This window comes from Heterocephalus glaber, unplaced genomic scaffold (genome assembly GCF_053883595.1).
Source record: "Heterocephalus glaber isolate CG9 unplaced genomic scaffold, H.glaber_assembly_v1.0 deba00001662, whole genome shotgun sequence".
NCBI classification, from domain to species: Eukaryota; Metazoa; Chordata; class Mammalia; order Rodentia; family Bathyergidae; genus Heterocephalus; species Heterocephalus glaber.
This window is the reverse complement of record NW_028258403.1, coordinates 15,756,463-15,773,263: the sequence shown is the minus strand read 5'-3', so window position 1 is coordinate 15,773,263 and position 16,801 is coordinate 15,756,463. Positions and strand designations below refer to the sequence as shown.

At 35.4% G+C, this 16,801-nt stretch overlaps 1 protein-coding gene across 4 annotated transcripts in view; it reads left to right on the top strand.

Moving 5' to 3' along the window:
• The window catches only part of Baz1a (bromodomain adjacent to zinc finger domain 1A), a 96,481-nt gene that overhangs the window by 53,603 nt on the left and 26,077 nt on the right, over positions 1–16,801 (top strand). For 3 of the 4 annotated variants that reach the window (XM_004867571.4, XM_087197104.1, XM_087197103.1), the window contains 8 exons: positions 644–778; positions 3,854–3,953; positions 5,098–5,264; positions 7,392–7,487; positions 8,508–8,646; positions 10,112–10,258; positions 15,987–16,082; positions 16,210–16,434. In XM_004867571.4, the coding sequence (XP_004867628.1) occupies positions 644–778; positions 3,854–3,953; positions 5,098–5,264; positions 7,392–7,487; positions 8,508–8,646; positions 10,112–10,258; positions 15,987–16,082; positions 16,210–16,434 (1,105 nt within the window). The remainder of the gene's footprint in view (positions 1–643; positions 779–3,853; positions 3,954–5,097; positions 5,265–7,391; positions 7,488–8,507; positions 8,647–10,111; positions 10,259–15,986; positions 16,083–16,209; positions 16,435–16,801) is intronic. The other variant, XM_087197102.1, reaches the window with a different exon arrangement.

The window sequence follows — 16,801 nt, the reverse complement described above, 5'->3', positions numbered from 1 at the left end:
TTTTAATTTGTACCATAAAAAATAAAGAGTTGTTTGACAAAAGAAAAAAAAAGAAGTTGTGTTCTACTGAAAAATATTCTGTAGAAAACCCCAGGTAGAAGTGTTCCCATTTTGTACCATTACTTTCTTTACATGTTTCCTAAAAGATATTTCTGTAAATGGCACTTGTTTTCTTTGAGAAAAAGAATGGTCTTGGCCCTAAGGCCCAAATTAGTAAAAAGTCTAGGGTTGGACTAGGATGACAAATAAATAAACAAGTTCTAGATGTGAGGATGAGGTAAAAAAGAAAGAAATTCATCAGTTTGGCAATTATAGTCATACAAAAACTCAGGCAAAATGAGTCAGAAGCAAAACAAGCAGATTAATTCCATGTAATTGTGAAATAGTTTTCAGAAATCTGGAAACATTCTTGATAATTTATGGTAAAGCAGTCTTTAAATTGTAGTTTCCTTCTGGTAAAGCTGATAATTTTCTGATTTAGAAAAGGCTCAGGTAAACTAATTAAAATGTATTTCACTAGACAATAACATGAAATTCTCTTTTTAACCTGATCTTCAGCAGCAGTAACTGTGATTATATGACTTAGCATCTTTGTATATAGTTTACTAATATATTGTTATTGTATCCACCCTTTTTTGTTAAGGCATCATCTCTTTCAACATATAAAATAGCAGAACAAGATTTTTCTTATTTCTTCCCTGATGATCCACCTACATTCATCTTCAGTCCTGCTAACAGAGGAAGAGGGAGACTTCCCAAACGACTATCTGTTAGTCAGGTAAAGAGAAGAGTTTAAAAACATAATAAAACAAGGGGCCTTGAATTTACCTCAGTGGTGCCATGCCTGCCTGGCAAGCTCAAGGTCCTGAGTTTGATTACCAGTACTGAAACAAATAAAAACATAATAAAACAGTATTGAGAATCAAAAGCAATATTTGGTTCCTGTCACTCTCCTAGTCTATAGAAGAAACGTATTGCTTCACACAAGAAAATGTGTGTGCTATATATTTATATTGATAGCTACTTAGCAGTTACAGTTTGAAGAGGTTTCAAGTACAAATTAGACATGGCTCTCGGGCCACAGAGATTAATTGATTACCAAGTAGAGGCAAGCATATAAGCAGTTACTGAAATGTAAAGCAGGATGAAATGCAGGGAATAAACTTGTGCTTGAAATGTGAAGAGCAGTAAGTTCTGACCTGATGAAATGATGAAGGACTTTAAAAATGCAATACTTGGGCCAGGGATTTAGCTCAGTGGTTCCGCCGCCTGTCTCACAAGCACAAGGTCCAGAGTTTGATCCCCAATACCAAAAAAAAAAAAAAAAAAGCAATACTTGAGCTAGACAACACACTACTTCTAATGATGAAGCAAAAAGGTAGAAAAGATATTTGAGGTATAAATGATTCAGGATTTAACTGGGCATGGTGGCACATGCCTGTAATCCCAGCACTCAGGAGGCAGAGACAGGAGGATTGCTGTGAGTTCGAGGCCAGCCTGGACTACATAGTGAGCTAGTGAGCTCAAGGCCACCCTAGACTACATAGCAAGACCTTGTCTCAAAAAAAAAAAAAAGTAGAGCCGGGGATTTAGCTCAGTGGCACTGTGCCTGCGTCACAAGCAGTAAGGTCCTGAGTTCGATCCCTGGTACCAAAAAAGAAAGTGATTCAGGGTTTGTAGGGCATCACTGAGTAGTGAATGCAGTATGGCTGATCTGTTGGGACACATGGATATAATGAGAAATGAGGCAAAAAATATGTAGGATTTTCCCACCACCAATACTACCAATACTTTGATTGAACTAAGGCCTTCACACTGAGCTACATCCCAGCCCTTTTTATTTCTTGTTTTGAGATGGTCTTGCTAACATGCCTAGGCTGAGCTCAAACTTGCCGTCCTCCTTCCTCAGCCTCTCAGAGTGCTGGGATTACAGGCATGTACCACCATGCTCCCTCATAGTTACTGTTGCGGGCTCTCCAGTTTCTGTGTAGAGTCAAATACTTATGAAATATACCTTTCATAATATCCAATATACTTATATATCTTTTGTACAGAGTGAAAATAGACTTTAACCAAAAAATGGTAGCCTAAATGCAAGCAAGTAATAACGTGTGCTGCTGATCCAGTGTATGTATGAGTGGCCTCAGATTGTGAAGTGAGTCTTTCCTAAGGAGTTTTCGGACAGAAAGGGAAGGGCAGTTTAAGTTGAATGATGTGTTTTATTCTATGCTCACTTCCCACTTTATCTTTCTTACCTTTAGCAATAAGGAATTTTCTTCCCTCGGGTTATTGTTGTTTCTCAATTTAGGGAGCAAGGACACCATGAAAATTTCCAAAACTGGGTAAACTAATAACCCAATGCAGTTGCCTGAGTTGGAAGGAATTTATTTTGGGTTATTCTGCTTGTTTAAAAAAATTCCCTTTCTTACTGTACTTTTATTTTCTCCTACCCTTATTCTATACATTTCTTTTGTTCTCTTCTGCTTGGTAGGGATTGCTGATGACAGTAATGATTCACAAACCAGGTTCCAACTGCTTCTAAGTATAGCTTGTAGCACAGTCAGCATGATTGAGAAATTTATTAAAGAATCTTTGAGAGTCATTTCCAAGCTTCATTTCAGTGTTGGCTAGAAGAGTTGCTTGTGTGCTGTAAGAAGAACAAGCAGAGGACATCTTATTTTACTTCTTCCCTGATGGAAAACCTTAAGATGGAGACTGTTCTGTTGTTCTGTTCTTTTCTCAGTGCCCTTGTGCCTCTTCTCAGTACTTTCTTCTCCCCCAAAAGAGGCCTATATCCTTCTTCAAATAAGATTTAATACAGTAAGCTGCTTTTTATTATATTCCTACTTTAAATATTTTTATTATATATATTATCTTCCAAGCTCTTCAAGATAGGTAGGATCCCATTTTACAAATGAAGAGATGGGCTCAAAGATTAATTTGTTTTCTCAAAGTAACATAAAAGCTGGAATTTGAATTGGAGTTCAAGACTGATCCCTTGTTTTCTTGCCTAGCTTAAATGATTCAGGGTGATATAAATACTTGAGATAACTAAAGCCAAAATGACTAATTAGCACTTTTATTTTCCAACTCTAACTCAATTATAGCTATCTCTTTGGGCTGTTTTGAATTTCCATTTCGGCACTTAGCCAAATTCTGAGATTTTGTTTACTCAGAATGTTGAATGTCAACTCTAATAAGTCTTCTCACATTTTACTTACTTAAGATCTGACTTCCATGCTAAACTATCTATGAGAGAAGGGACCAAGTTTCTTATTTACCACCATGATTAGTACTATGCCTAGTACATGGTAGGTACTCAAACATTCAAGTGAATTAATGTTTTATTGCATTTATAAGATAATAATATAATACACAATAAGCAGATTAAAGAGAAATAAAGTAAAAATAAAATTTTGACATTGGCCACAAGAATGTTTCTGGCCTGTCTCTTCTCTGCCTCTTTCATATTTGTTGTTTTACCATCTAGTTTATAAAGTAACTTAGAGGATTTGTTTCTCTAATGCATTATTTTAAAACTTTTTCAGTATATTACTAATTTTTTTCCTGAGATGTTGTTCTACTAATTTATAAACCTATAGAATTACCTCATGTTCTATATATCCTCATGATTAGAGTTGTTAAAGGTTTAGTAATATTTTAGTAACAAACTATAGAAATGATCTCCGAAAGAATGTCTTAATATATTAGAATAAAAACTCATTTTAGTATAAAGAAGATAATCAGTGTTAGCCTTTAAATTTTTTGTTTTTATTCTTGCTATAAGAATCAGACAGAGCATCAGTTTGTATAGTTTGTGGTTTATAACTTTAGTTTCTTGATTTTTTTTTAGGAAGACAGCATTGCTAATCAACAGACTATTGCAGGTTATAGGAACAAAGCTACTAAAGAAAGAGACAAACTTTTGAAACAAGAAGAAATGAAGACACTGGGTGAGTTTTAGCATTCTCTGTGGCCAGGTAGGATGACACATGCCTGTAATCCCAACACTTGGGAGATGGAGGCAAGAGGATCTTGAATTGAAGGCCAGCCTGGCTATGTAGTGGAACCCTGTCTCAACACAGTCTCAGTCTCTCTTTTCCTCTTCCCTTTCTCCCTCCCTTCTTCTCTCCCTCTCTCCCTTTCTTCCCTCCTCCCCCACAAAAACTGTTTAGAGACTACAAAGACTGTTTCTCTTGTGGCCAAGTGAGAAATATTTCTAAAATAACATATTTCTGATTTACTCTTTATTTTTTTAATAAATGAGACCTGGGGCTGGGGATTTAGCTCAGTGGTTTCGCCGTCTGCTGCGCGTGCTCAAGGATCTGAGTTCGATTCGTGGCACCAAAACAAAACAAAACAAAATAAATGAGACCTATTGATCTCTTAAAACAATATTTTAAGGTATAGCATATCTTCTATTAAATTATTTAATCTAGATTAAGCAGAAATAGGAGTTTCTAGGAGTTACAAAATGTTTTGGGCCATTGTGTTTGACTTACACAGTCTTTTAAAGCATTGCTTTCCCTATTTGAATGTGCATATGAATCTTGTTAAAATGAAGATTCTAGATTGGTAAGTTTGGGTTGGAGCTAAGATTCTGTAATTTTAACAAGATAATAACCTTGGGCCGGGGATTTAGCTCAGTGGTTCCAGTCCCTGCCGCACAAGCACAAGATCCCGAGTTCAATACCCCATACCAAAAAAAAGATAATAACCTTGTTGCTGATCTTTAGAGCACAATTTAGAGTTATCAAGGCTTAGAAAAGCAGGATATGATTGTCCTAGTACTGTAGTTTGTCTTAAACCTACCCAATTTGCTTTTCCAATTTTAATCAATCATTGAGCCTTTCAGGAATTTCATGAGTTCCTATTAATCTCTTTTACCCATGAATTATTTGAGGACATCTTTTGTTACAACAACAAAAAAATGCCAAGGGTTGTTTTTTTATTTTTATTTTTTATTTTTTTGGTACCGGGGATTGAACTGGGGTCCTTGTGCTTGCGCAGCAGGCTGCGAAACCACTGAGCTAAATCCCCAGCCCTACTGTTGTTTTTTTAATCTGTGTACATTTTCAAGTTTGACCTTCTCTACAGCTTTTGAAAAGGCTAAATTAAAAAGAGAAAAAGCAGATGCCCTACAAGCCAAGAAAAAAGAAAGGGAAGATAAAGAGAAAAAGAGGGAAGAACTGAAGAAAATTATTGAAGAAGAGAGATTAAAGAAAAAAGAAGAAAAGGAGAGGCTTAAAATAGAAAGAGAAAAGGTATTCATTTGAGTTTATTAGCTATTCTTTCAGTATATAGTAATAGTATTTCACATATTTCAATTCATAGTTAATTTTCAAATGCCTTTACCACTTTGATTCACATTTATGTCTGTATAAAGGTCCAAGAAACAATATTGGTTAATTTCCCTTTTGCTGTGGAAAATTTAAAAAATGACTAAAGAGTCAGCATATTTCTGTGTGCCTTTATCAAATGACTTAAGGTTCAGCATATAGTATTTTTTACTTGCCTTTACCCCCTCATTTAATCTTTTAAAGTGCAATTCTAAATAATTTTCTCCATTATTTAAAATTCCAAATTTAGAGAAGATGATATATAAAACTTTCAAAGGTAATATGTAGCAAGAAAAATATAATATATTGGAGCCAGGTGCAGTGCCACACACCTGTAGTCTTATCTTCTGCAGTTGTACATACTCTTTAGAGAATTTATAGCTGATTCCCTTGAAGTCAGGGATTTTCATAGGTTTTGAGATATTCACAACTAGCTGTAGAGGGCCAGAGAACACTTTGTGCTCATATCAGTTCCCTATACTTTCTTGAATTAATTTCAAGTAATTTCACATATGCTTTTGGGGAGGTGGGGGGGTGTGATACAAGTTCACTCTAGAAAATGTAAAGGTTAGTAATTTAATGGCAACATTTAAAGATAGAATTAATCCTTGACTTATTTTCATTCTTTATTCTGGGCCTTAAAATATTAGAGCATCTACCATTTAAATTCTAATATACTTTTTTCATTTAACATATTATAAACATTCCTTTATGTTATTAATGTAAATAAAATTTTATTTATAGCATAATAATTAATCAAATTGCTATAGTTAAGTGCTTTGCAATTTTTTGCTCAGAAATCCAAATTCTCAATTTAGACTAAGTCCTTTTTTGGACTGTGTCCTTGGGTAAATAATGTAGATGTAGAAATAATAGGTCAAAGGATAAGAACATTTAAAGAAACTTTTATATACATACATAGATAAGTGTTTGCCAAACATGTTCTCATTTATACTCTTAGTGACAATGAGAATATCTATCCATTTCATTGCATTCTATAAGAACTCTTTTGGGAGAAAATTTATTGCAGGTAAATATTCAAAACACAGCTAAGTTCTGTAATGAAACATTTCATGAGGAAGATTTGATAATGTGCACATCTGTTTACATTTGATGTTTTCTAAATTTTAAGAGAATATTAATATGTACATATATTTGGTAAAAAATAATGAAATATTTATGCTGTACTTCATTAGAAGCCTTTAAGGGGTCAACATTTATCTTGTAGTTTCAAATATCAGAACCAAGTAGTAATGGCTTCAAAAGACCAAGTTAGCAGGAGAAATAGCCTGTGCTTTAAGAAAGAGAAGTCCATCAACCATATTCTTTTTTTTTTTTTTTTTTTTTTTTTTGGTACCAGGGATCGAACTCAGGTCCTTCTGCTTGTGAGGCAGGTGGCGGAACCACTGAGCTAAATCCCAGCCCAAAATGTTACATTATTTATACCCCTGGGATTTTTTTTTCTTTCTTTTCTTTTTAACATCAACCATATTCTAATGTTGTTGCTTTTACTTAATGTTCCCTCTGCCTTTCTCTAAGCTGTTATCATATTCAGATAAATCTTGAAACTAACAAAGTATTACAAATACAAAGGGAGCCTTATTTTAAGTGCTCTAGTAATTACTTTGTCAGGATCTAATTGAATTGAAATATAGGGAGTGGGATACTATAGGCAGAGCCAGATTAAATATTTATTCAGGAGCTGGTGAGTGTATTTTCAGTCTTTGTAGCATTATTTTGATAGCCTTTTTTTTTTTTTTTGTACCAGGCATCGAACTCTGGACCTTGCACTTGTGAGGCAGATGGTGAAGCTACTGAGCTAAATCCTCAGCCCGATAGCCATTTTTTTTGATCAGTGCTTCTAAACTTTTAGTGTACATTAAAATCACTAGAAACACTCATTAAAATACCAATTGCTGGTCCTAACCCCAGAGTTCCTGGTTCAGTAGGTCTGGAGTGGGGCCAGAGTATTTGCATTTCTAACAAGTTCACAGGTGATGTTAATGTTGCATAATAAATTTCTTCTAAGAATTTTTATTTACTTTTTGTTAGGAAAGAGAGAAATTACGTGAAGAAAAGCGAAAATATATGGAATACATAAAACAGTGGAATAAACCCAGAGAAGATATGGAATGTGATGATCTCAAGGTATAAGCATGTTATGTGATATATGACACACATCTGTTTTATATGCCGTTTGGCTTTGCTGATGAAATGTTTCTTTTACTTAATGGCAGCCTCTTTATATTTAACTAAGAAGAAATAGCCAATTAAGCACATATTCATACTTCAAATTCCAAGGTAGCATTGGCAGTGTTTTGTAATAAGCTTTATTGATTGTATAATTGGTCAGTTTTTGTGATCCCTGACAATCCAATTGCTGCTGTAGCCAGGCCTTCATTTAGCTTGGTTGCTAGGTAAGGATTCTGCTTATTTTCAGAAATAACCAAAGTATTTAAACCAAACTCATTCATTTCACTTTATAAAGAAGCATTTCTAAATTAGCAATAGGTATGTTCCATATCATAAGGAAGCACTGCATAGCAGACAATATTTGTATAGCTAATGTGACTTCAGATGAGAAGAGGAACAAAGGAGGAGGAGAGGGAGAAAGGAAAGAAGGGACAAGAAAAAAAAAGAAAATAGAAAAAATGGAAACAAAGCTTTTGTATGTAAGAAGGGGAAGAGGGGTCAAAGGGAGGAATGGGAAAAAAAGAACCAAGATGTATTATATACAGGTACAAATTCCCTATGATGAATGTTATCATTATATCTGTATATCTATATCATTATATATATCTAAAATGCACCAATAAATGTTTTGCTTAAAAAAAATGAAAAAAACTAAAAAAAAAGATCTTCTTAACTAGGAATACAGTCAGGAAATACACTTCAGCTTAAAGTTATGTTCTTAGTTTGTGGAAGGAAAATTGTTTCTTCCTTGTAGTCTTCTCCCTGGTAGGGCCTGTGACTTAGTAAAGTTGGAATAAGTCCAGGACATTTTTACAGTTCCAGGATTATTGTCATAAACATCCAGGATTGGGAACCATTAAGCTACATAGGATAGTTCTTACTAGGTAAAGAGTATGTCTTATTCACTTCTTAAAATTTTTAAATATTTGAACTGTAATTAGTTCAAATATTTATATAAATAGTTTAATCTTACAGGAACTTCCAGAACCAACTCCAGTGAAAACTAGACTACCTCCTGAAATCTTTGGTGATGCTCTGATGGTTTTGGAGTTCCTCAATGCATTTGGGGAACTTTTTGATCTTCAAGATGAGTTTCCTGAGGGAGTAACCCTAGGCAAGTATTCTACTTATGCATTGCTGCGTTATAGTTCATCCTAAAATTAGGGACTTAAAAAAAGTCCTCTCAGAGTTCTTCAGGGTTACTGGACTTAGCTGGCATTCTCTCTTGGGCTCTCCTGTGGTTAAAACTGTGGCTAGAACTAGAGCCATTTAAGGGATTGACTAGCTGGATATTCATGGTGGCCTCTCCATGGGCAAATCTGATGCTTCACATAGCATCCCACTTCTACTGCACTTCTCACATGGCAGCTCAGAGCTCTAGGAGGCTGGAAGCAGACAGCCAGCCCACCCTCTGAAACCCTAGGCTTGGAACTGCACAGCCTTTCTTCTGCCACATTCCACTGGTCAGAGCAGTTGCAGGCCACCTGAAACTGAAAGGGATGGAGAAGTAGGAGTAATATGTGCATGTTTACAGTCAAATGATTGCCTACTTGCCATTTGTATTTCTGCTTGCCTGTGTACTTACCAAATTTTTCTTTATAAGAGCAATCTTAAGAGTTTAATATGAGGACCGGGGATTTAGCTCAGTGGTTACACTGCCTGCTGCACAAGCGCAAGGACCCAAGTTCAATCTCTGGTACCAAAAAAAAAAGTTTAAGATGAGAAAGAATTGGGTCAAATTTTGAATTTTTAGCTGTCAAACAGCCACATTTCTTCAAGATCCATGTAGAGGCCTTCAAAAGTAAAATATGTCACTCTTACTTTAATAAGAATACTGTATATTCATCAGAAGGGCTCAGTTTTTTCAGTTTCCCCTTACGAGTTAGTTGACTTATGAATCATTGTGTCTTACAAATGAAGAAATTCTAAACAATGCTGATATGAGTTAGATGAATTAGATAAGAAACATTTATTTAATATTTGAACACAATGTTAGGATTCAACCCAAAAGTTAATGGGCTGGGAGTGTACCTCAGTGGTAGAGTGCTTGCCTAGCAGCCCTGTGTTCAACCCCCAGCACTTCAAAAATGAAACAACGTAAAGCTGTAAACCCAATAATTATCTCTCCTGTGCACTGTATGTCCCATATAGCTTTCAAGAATAGTGAGACAACAGCTGGGCATGGTGGTGCATACCTGTAATCCCAGCACTGGGGAGACTGAGGAGGATCACCACAAGTTCAAGGCCATCCTGGGCTACATAGTGAGTTCAAGGCCAGCCTGAACTACATCTGTAGTGAGACCCTGTCTCAAAAAAAACCCTAAATAAATAAATAAAACAATGAGACAGTAATGGATCTTTGTATTGTTAATAGAATTTAGATGAAATGTTTATCTACTGAGATTCTTTCGGCTTAATTGAATGCAGTCACTTTGGCCTATGATTTTATTGTACTCATATTTTGGGTTGAATAAATACTTAGCTGTGCTTTCTGTTGTTGATTAAATGTTTATTATTCCACTGGAGTTTTCTCAGTCATGAACAGAACTTTAAATTTATTTTAAATATTTTGTTCACAGAAGTGTTAGAGGAAGCTCTTGTAGGAAATGACAGTGAAGGCCCACTATGTGAATTGCTTTTTTTCTTCCTGACTGCAATCTTCCAGGCGATAGCAGAAGAAGAAGAGGAAGTAGCCAAAGAGCAAATAACTGATGCTGACACCAAAGGTCAGAGTTGAACATTATTGCTGACTGAGCCATAGTAGCTTTATAGTGAAACTAATTTCTAAGATTACTTAAAAATTATATTGCCTTTTACAGTTAGAAAATGTAATTGTTCATGTTATCTGACACTAAGTGATACACTAACAGCATATTACCAGTTGTTTTATAAAAATTTTATTTTAATGTGACCTGTTTCTAACACCCTTTAAGCCATCCCCCCTATCTCTCTTGTTTTTATTCCTTTAAATTTTTCTTATGATTTAAGAGTATTGCAGATTTTATTGGCTAGTATCTATAATCATAAAATATTCTGCTAAATAGCACTCATTTTTCCCCCACCTGAGAGAAAACTTGAGTTGTTATTAAATTGAGGACCTGGGAAAAACTTGAGTCATTTAGATTGAGTACCCGGCATAGTGGTGCATATCTGTAGTTGCAGCACTTGGGAGGCTGAGGCAAGAGAATCACTGAAAGTTCAAGGCCAGCTTGGGCTACATAGCAAGACTCTGTCTCAAAAAAAAAAGAAAAAAACCTAAGTTAATAAATAAATAGAAAATACTACTGCTGATTTAATTTCAGATTTGGCAGTTTTTAGACCAGACTTAGGAAATTTTTTATTTTATTTTACTAGAAGTTTTGAGCTGGAAGTTCTTTTTTTTTTTAGGTACCGGGGATTGAACCCGGGTCCTTGCGCTTGCGCAGCAGGTGGCGAAACCACTGAGCTAAATCCCCGGCCCCGAGCTGGAAGTTCTTAAAATCAGCGCTTTATCTATCTAGAGTCAGTGTATGGTATGTTAATGTAGGCATAATTTTTAGAGAAAACCCTTTTTAATTTTTAAAATAGTATGTTCACTATTTTGTTTAGGATTTACCTCAGTCAGAGGAAATGATTCGGCTTCCTGAACTATGGACTATGAACATATGGGACTTAGGACCAGAAGCTTGATTAAACAACATTTTAGTGGATTGTAGAATAATTAAAATAACTGCTGGGAGACAAAGATGGAACATTTCTGCATTCAAATAGTTTTGCTGGCCTTAGATAATTTGAGCTCCAGTATCTGGAGCAACAGGATATTGATGAGTATTCATCTGATGTTTGTTGCCTTTTAATTTTAGTTTGGGTTCAAACAAAATATATTCTTCACCCTGAGGGCTAATCATCATGATCCTTTATCAAGGCCACTTTAGCAATATGACACTCACTGTCACCTCAGATAATTTAGTCAGTTAAATGAAAGTATTTATTCTTTTAGCCATTAGGTTATATTAATATCCAGGAACATTACAGAGTTATTGATCAAGTTCTGACCTTAACAGAAGACATTCTGCTAAATTTAATTCATTATTTAAAGCAAATGAATTTTGTAGTTTTGGAAGTCCTCGTGGGGACAAAAAAGTGAAGTGAAAAAGAAATTGTGTTGGAAAATCAGTGTAAAGGGGAAAATAAATGAGATTGTTGGTGTTTGTATTGCCATTTTATTTCATATTCATGATTTGTTGGCTCTAATTTTTTAAGTTTTATTCTTACACAGAACTGTCTATCGATATAAATAAATACAAGGTCTATCTGAATAAATGTTGACAACTAAATAAAGGTTTCCATGTTCCACTTGAAAATATTTAAATGTTGGGAAGAAAAAACTTAGTTTGGTATTTTTCACCCATCTTTCGCTTCCTTGTTACTATTGATCACATCACATTTTCCATGGTTACCTCAGTTTCAGTAAGGGCCGTAGACTGTTCCCCCAAGTGTAACTTCATTTTTCCTCACATTTGTTGTCTCATCTCAGTAACAGAAAAGTTTTTCCACAGTCTTCCTAAGAGTTGAATAGTCTGATGGGATTAAATATTCTCTTACTGCCTCTATAGGTAGTTTTGCCACTAAGGTGCTTCCTGCAATTTCTACCTAAGGGAGAAGGTGGCCAGAAGAGAAAAGAATGAGTTTGTCTTAGTGATGAGAAAACTCGGGTTCAATGAGGATATTTACTAAAGATCACATAGCTAGTCAGTGACATAAGACACTGTATTGTTTAATCTTCATACCATCATTGTGAGGTAGATATAATTATTTTCTGCATTTTACATATAAAGAAACTGAGATGTAGCTTAAAGAAGCATGGCTAATTAGGAGGCGGTGGGATATAACTCAGGCAATCTGATCTACCACTTCATAACGATTATACTACCTTGCCTCAAATGATGGCGACAAAGTTGAAATTTTGAATGTGTCTCTATGATTATCTATAAAATTATCTCTCTTAAAGATCTAACTTTTTTGGCTTTTTGTTGCCCTGTTTTTAATATCAAATCTTAGAAATTTTGACTAGTAATTTTTAAAATCTTACATTAAATATAGTTCTTAAAGCTCTTCAAAGTACGGGAATGAGGCCTACAGATGTAGCACAGTGGGAGAGGGTAGAATGAGTGGTAGCATGCACAGGTGCAATCCACAGCACCACAAAAAAATAAAATAAAAATTATGGGAACAAGAGCAACGTTTTCATGTAGAATAGTTTGTGTATTTCCTGGGATATCATTCTTTAGTGTTGGAATTGTGTGTATCTAATTCTAGATGAAGATGATAATAAATCTATCAGTTTTCAATATTCATAACATACTGAATACAATTCAATTATAGTCTCTTGGTGTGAAGTCCTAAGTGACTGTAAACAAATCCTAGAGTGATAGAATTTCTCAAGAGTGCCACATGGTATATACTTGACTTTAAAGGATAACAGTTTTAACATGTTGCTTTACTTAATTCAATTTAAAATACAAGGTGTGATCAAAATACATAGTGACTATTTAAATTTTTTAAAATTTATTATAGTAAAAGACATAGTGCCATTAATCCCCCTCAAAGACATCCCCCCCAACCCCACCCTTGCTTTGGTTTTTTTGTTTGGTTGGTTGGGTTTTTTTGGAACGAGATTTTGCTATATAGTTCAGGCTGGCCTTTAACTCACTATGTAGCCCAAGCTGGCCCCAAACTCCCAGTGATCCTCCTGCCTCAGCCTTGAGTGCCAGAATTATAGGCATACATCACCACGCCTGGCTCCCACTCTCACTTTGAACACATATCCCATCTTTCTTGCCACTTTTGAAGCAGTTCTGGAAGTCCTTTTTCATGTGTTTATGAAGTGTGATTAAAAAATACAGCAAATGCAGCTACTGAGTGCCATCCAGTGGAAAGGCAAGCTGATAAAAATGTTCTGGTATACCTTCATCCACCTTATTTACCAGATCTAGCAGGCTGGGGATTTAGCTGCCACCTGCTCTGAGTTCGATCCCCAGTACCAAAAAAACCCCAACAAAACAAAACAGATCTAACACCATGAAACTTCTTCTGGCTCTTCCACAAAGTCAAAATGACCATGAAAGATAAATGTTTTCAGGGCCGGGGATTTAGCTCAGTGGTTTCAACGCCTGCTATGCAAGTGCATCGGGTCCGATCCCTGGTCCCGAAAAAAAAAAAAAAGAAAAAGATAAATGTTTTCAGTCAATTCAGGACATCAAGGCAGCCATGACACTGAAGTCAAAGACGTGAAAGTGGACTTCCAGAACTGCTTCAGAAAGTGCCAAGAATGGTGGGATAAGTGTTTGAAGAAAGGGGGAGTACTTTGAGGCAAATTAATGGCGATGTGTCTTTTACTGTAATAATTTTTTTAAATAAACATTCATTGTAATGTTTTATCATATCTCATAAATTGTCCTCCTGGCCTGGGACATAGTTCAGTGGCAGGGTGCTTGCCTAGGTTTGATCCCCAGTGCCACACACAAAAAAAAAACCCTGACCTTTCACCAGTGGTTCATTTCCTTAGGGCTTTATAGCTTTTGTCCTAGGAAATACAATTTTTTATAGATAATACAGGTTGGACAGGGTGATTACTGAGGAGGAAGAAAACCAACACACTTTACAGCTGTTAATCTAGGACTATTAATTTTATAGTGACTTTTACTTTTGTTTGTTTGGCTTTTATGTGTAAAATGAAAATTGAGAAAGTTGTAGGTCTGGTATTTTAGTGGTGAAGATGATATATTGTCTGTCACTTGGGCTAGTTTAAGCCTGGTAAACATGACTTTGCCAGGTATATGTGCTAAGTTTAGTCAGGGCTGGGGATTTAGCTCAGTGATTCCGCCGCCTGCCTCGAAAGCACAAGGTCCTGAATTCGATCCCTGGTACCAAAAAAAAAAAGTTTAGTCAGGTAATTTCTGTGTGGTCCTGTTTATGCTTTAAATTGCTTTAAATATCATTAAATAATCAATGATTGTAATCAGCTGTGATCTCAGAGCTGCCATTTAGTGAAGGACAGCAGTTCAGTTCTCTAAGGTTAATATTGTCAGCATGTAAACTTTGTAGGGAAATCATCACAAAGCCAGTATAGCCTAATGATTTTCAAACAAATGTAAAGCATTCTAGAAGTTGTTCAGAGATTCCTAGATACCTATCCAGGAGAATTAAAAAGATGAATGGGCAAAATTCTCCTGTCTTCCTGCCCAACTTTAACACAGACACCTTTTTATCTCTCTTATATTGGGCTTTCAAGAAATAGTTTTGAAAACCACTGACCTAGACTCACCCCTTTAAGAAAAATGAAGATTAAATAGTTTGTCTTAAGGCTACGTAACTAGGTGCTGGTGGAACTAAAACTCAGATACACAATGCGTGGGGCCAGGGATTTAGCTCAGTGGTACTGCTGCTTGCCTTGCAAGCACAAGGGCCTGAGTTCAAACACCCGGTACCAAAAAAAAAAAAAATACACACTATGTGATGCTTAGTCTGAAGCTGTGGGAACTGAGCTGTCATATACAGCTCTTTTTGTTTGTTTGTAAGCTTAACATTTTTCATAGCTGACCCTATCAATCTGTATACAGTATTATATTAAGAAAATTGTTCATACTACTTTATTAAATACATTTGTACCAGTAGATACGCTGTTTAATCCTAACTGTAAACTAAGCATTGTTTTTAATGCCAAAGCAATTCATTTAGAAAATACAGAGATATCTTCTCATTGTTCCTTGGATTGGAGAATTTTCAAAATAAAAATAGGATTTTTGGGGGGAGGGATGGGGATCAAACTCGGGACCTTGTGCTTGCGAAGCAGGCAGCGGCACCACTGAGCTAAATCCCTGGCCCCAAAATAGGAAATTTTAATGAACAGATAAATCAATAATTAAGTGACAGCAGTGCCATCTTTGAGTTCTTTTCTCTTTTTCTGGTCTGATTTTATGATAATTTTAACCTATACTTTGTTATAATTCAACCTTAAAATACTTATAAAGATTGAGTATTTTTAAATAGATTGCCAAATTTCAAAGTAGACTTTTTCAGAGCCGGGGATTTAGCTCAGTGGTTTCACCACCTATTGCCAAATTTCAAAGTAGACTTATTCAGGGCTAGGGATTTAGCTCAGTGGTTTCACCACCTGCTGCGCAAGCACAAGGACCAGAGTTCAATCCCCGGTACCAAAAAAAAAAAGTAGACTTGTTCTACGGTTATATTGAGTGAATGGATTTATTTCTAATTCTAAAATGTTAGTGTCAAGTGCATGTTTTAGGTGGAGACTAGACAGAGTGTGAGTAATAGTGCTGTACTTAGTGTTGGTTCTTTGGAGGTTCTTGAATGTTAAACTGCTTGCTGTTTCTTTCATCATTTTAAAAGGGCAAAATTCCCAAAGTTTCAAGCTTTGATTTATACTAGAATAAAGTATTTATTTCCTTAAAGATTTAACAGAGGCTTTGGATGAAGATGCAGACCCCACAAAATCTGCACTGTCCGCAGTTGCATCTTTGGCAGCTGCATGGCCACAGTTACACCAGGGTATGTGTGGGTTTTATTTTTTTGTTTGTTTGTTTGGCTTTTTATTTTTAATTTATTAAGGTACATTTCACATTGCTAAGTATTATTTTATATTCTAAGTTACTATTTTCATTTTTAACAACTGTAGGCTGCAGTTTGAAAAGCTTGGATCTTGATAGCTGCACTCTTTCTGAAATTCTCAGACTGCACATCTTAGCTTCAGGTGCTGATGTAACATCAGCAAATGCAAAATACAGATATCAGAAACGAGGAGGATTTGATGCTACAGATGATGCCTGTATGGAGCTTCGTTTGAGCAATCCCAGTCTACTGAAGAAACTGACAAGCACTTCAGTGTATGATTTGACACCAGGTAAACTTTGCATTTGAAATTTTTATAACCTGCCTACTTCTTACCCTCTTATGCCCAGAAAACCATGGTAGCTGATGAGAAATCCTTGATAATAAATCAGTTTTAAGACAGAGAAAAAGCTGTCTATTAAGAAAAAATTGTTGGGGATGAGGTGGGAAAGTGACCTAAACTAAAAACTATTGTTATCATTCATATTAGCTTTAATTATTTTATATTTTAATTTAGATTTTTCTAATATTTATAAAACATTACCTACTTAGGAGGATAAGTGAAAATTAGCTTTATCTTTTATTCAGGAGTATACCAGGAGCTTAAACTATAGCTGCTAAATTCTGCTACTTACTTGAATAAGTATGAGGTATGAGAA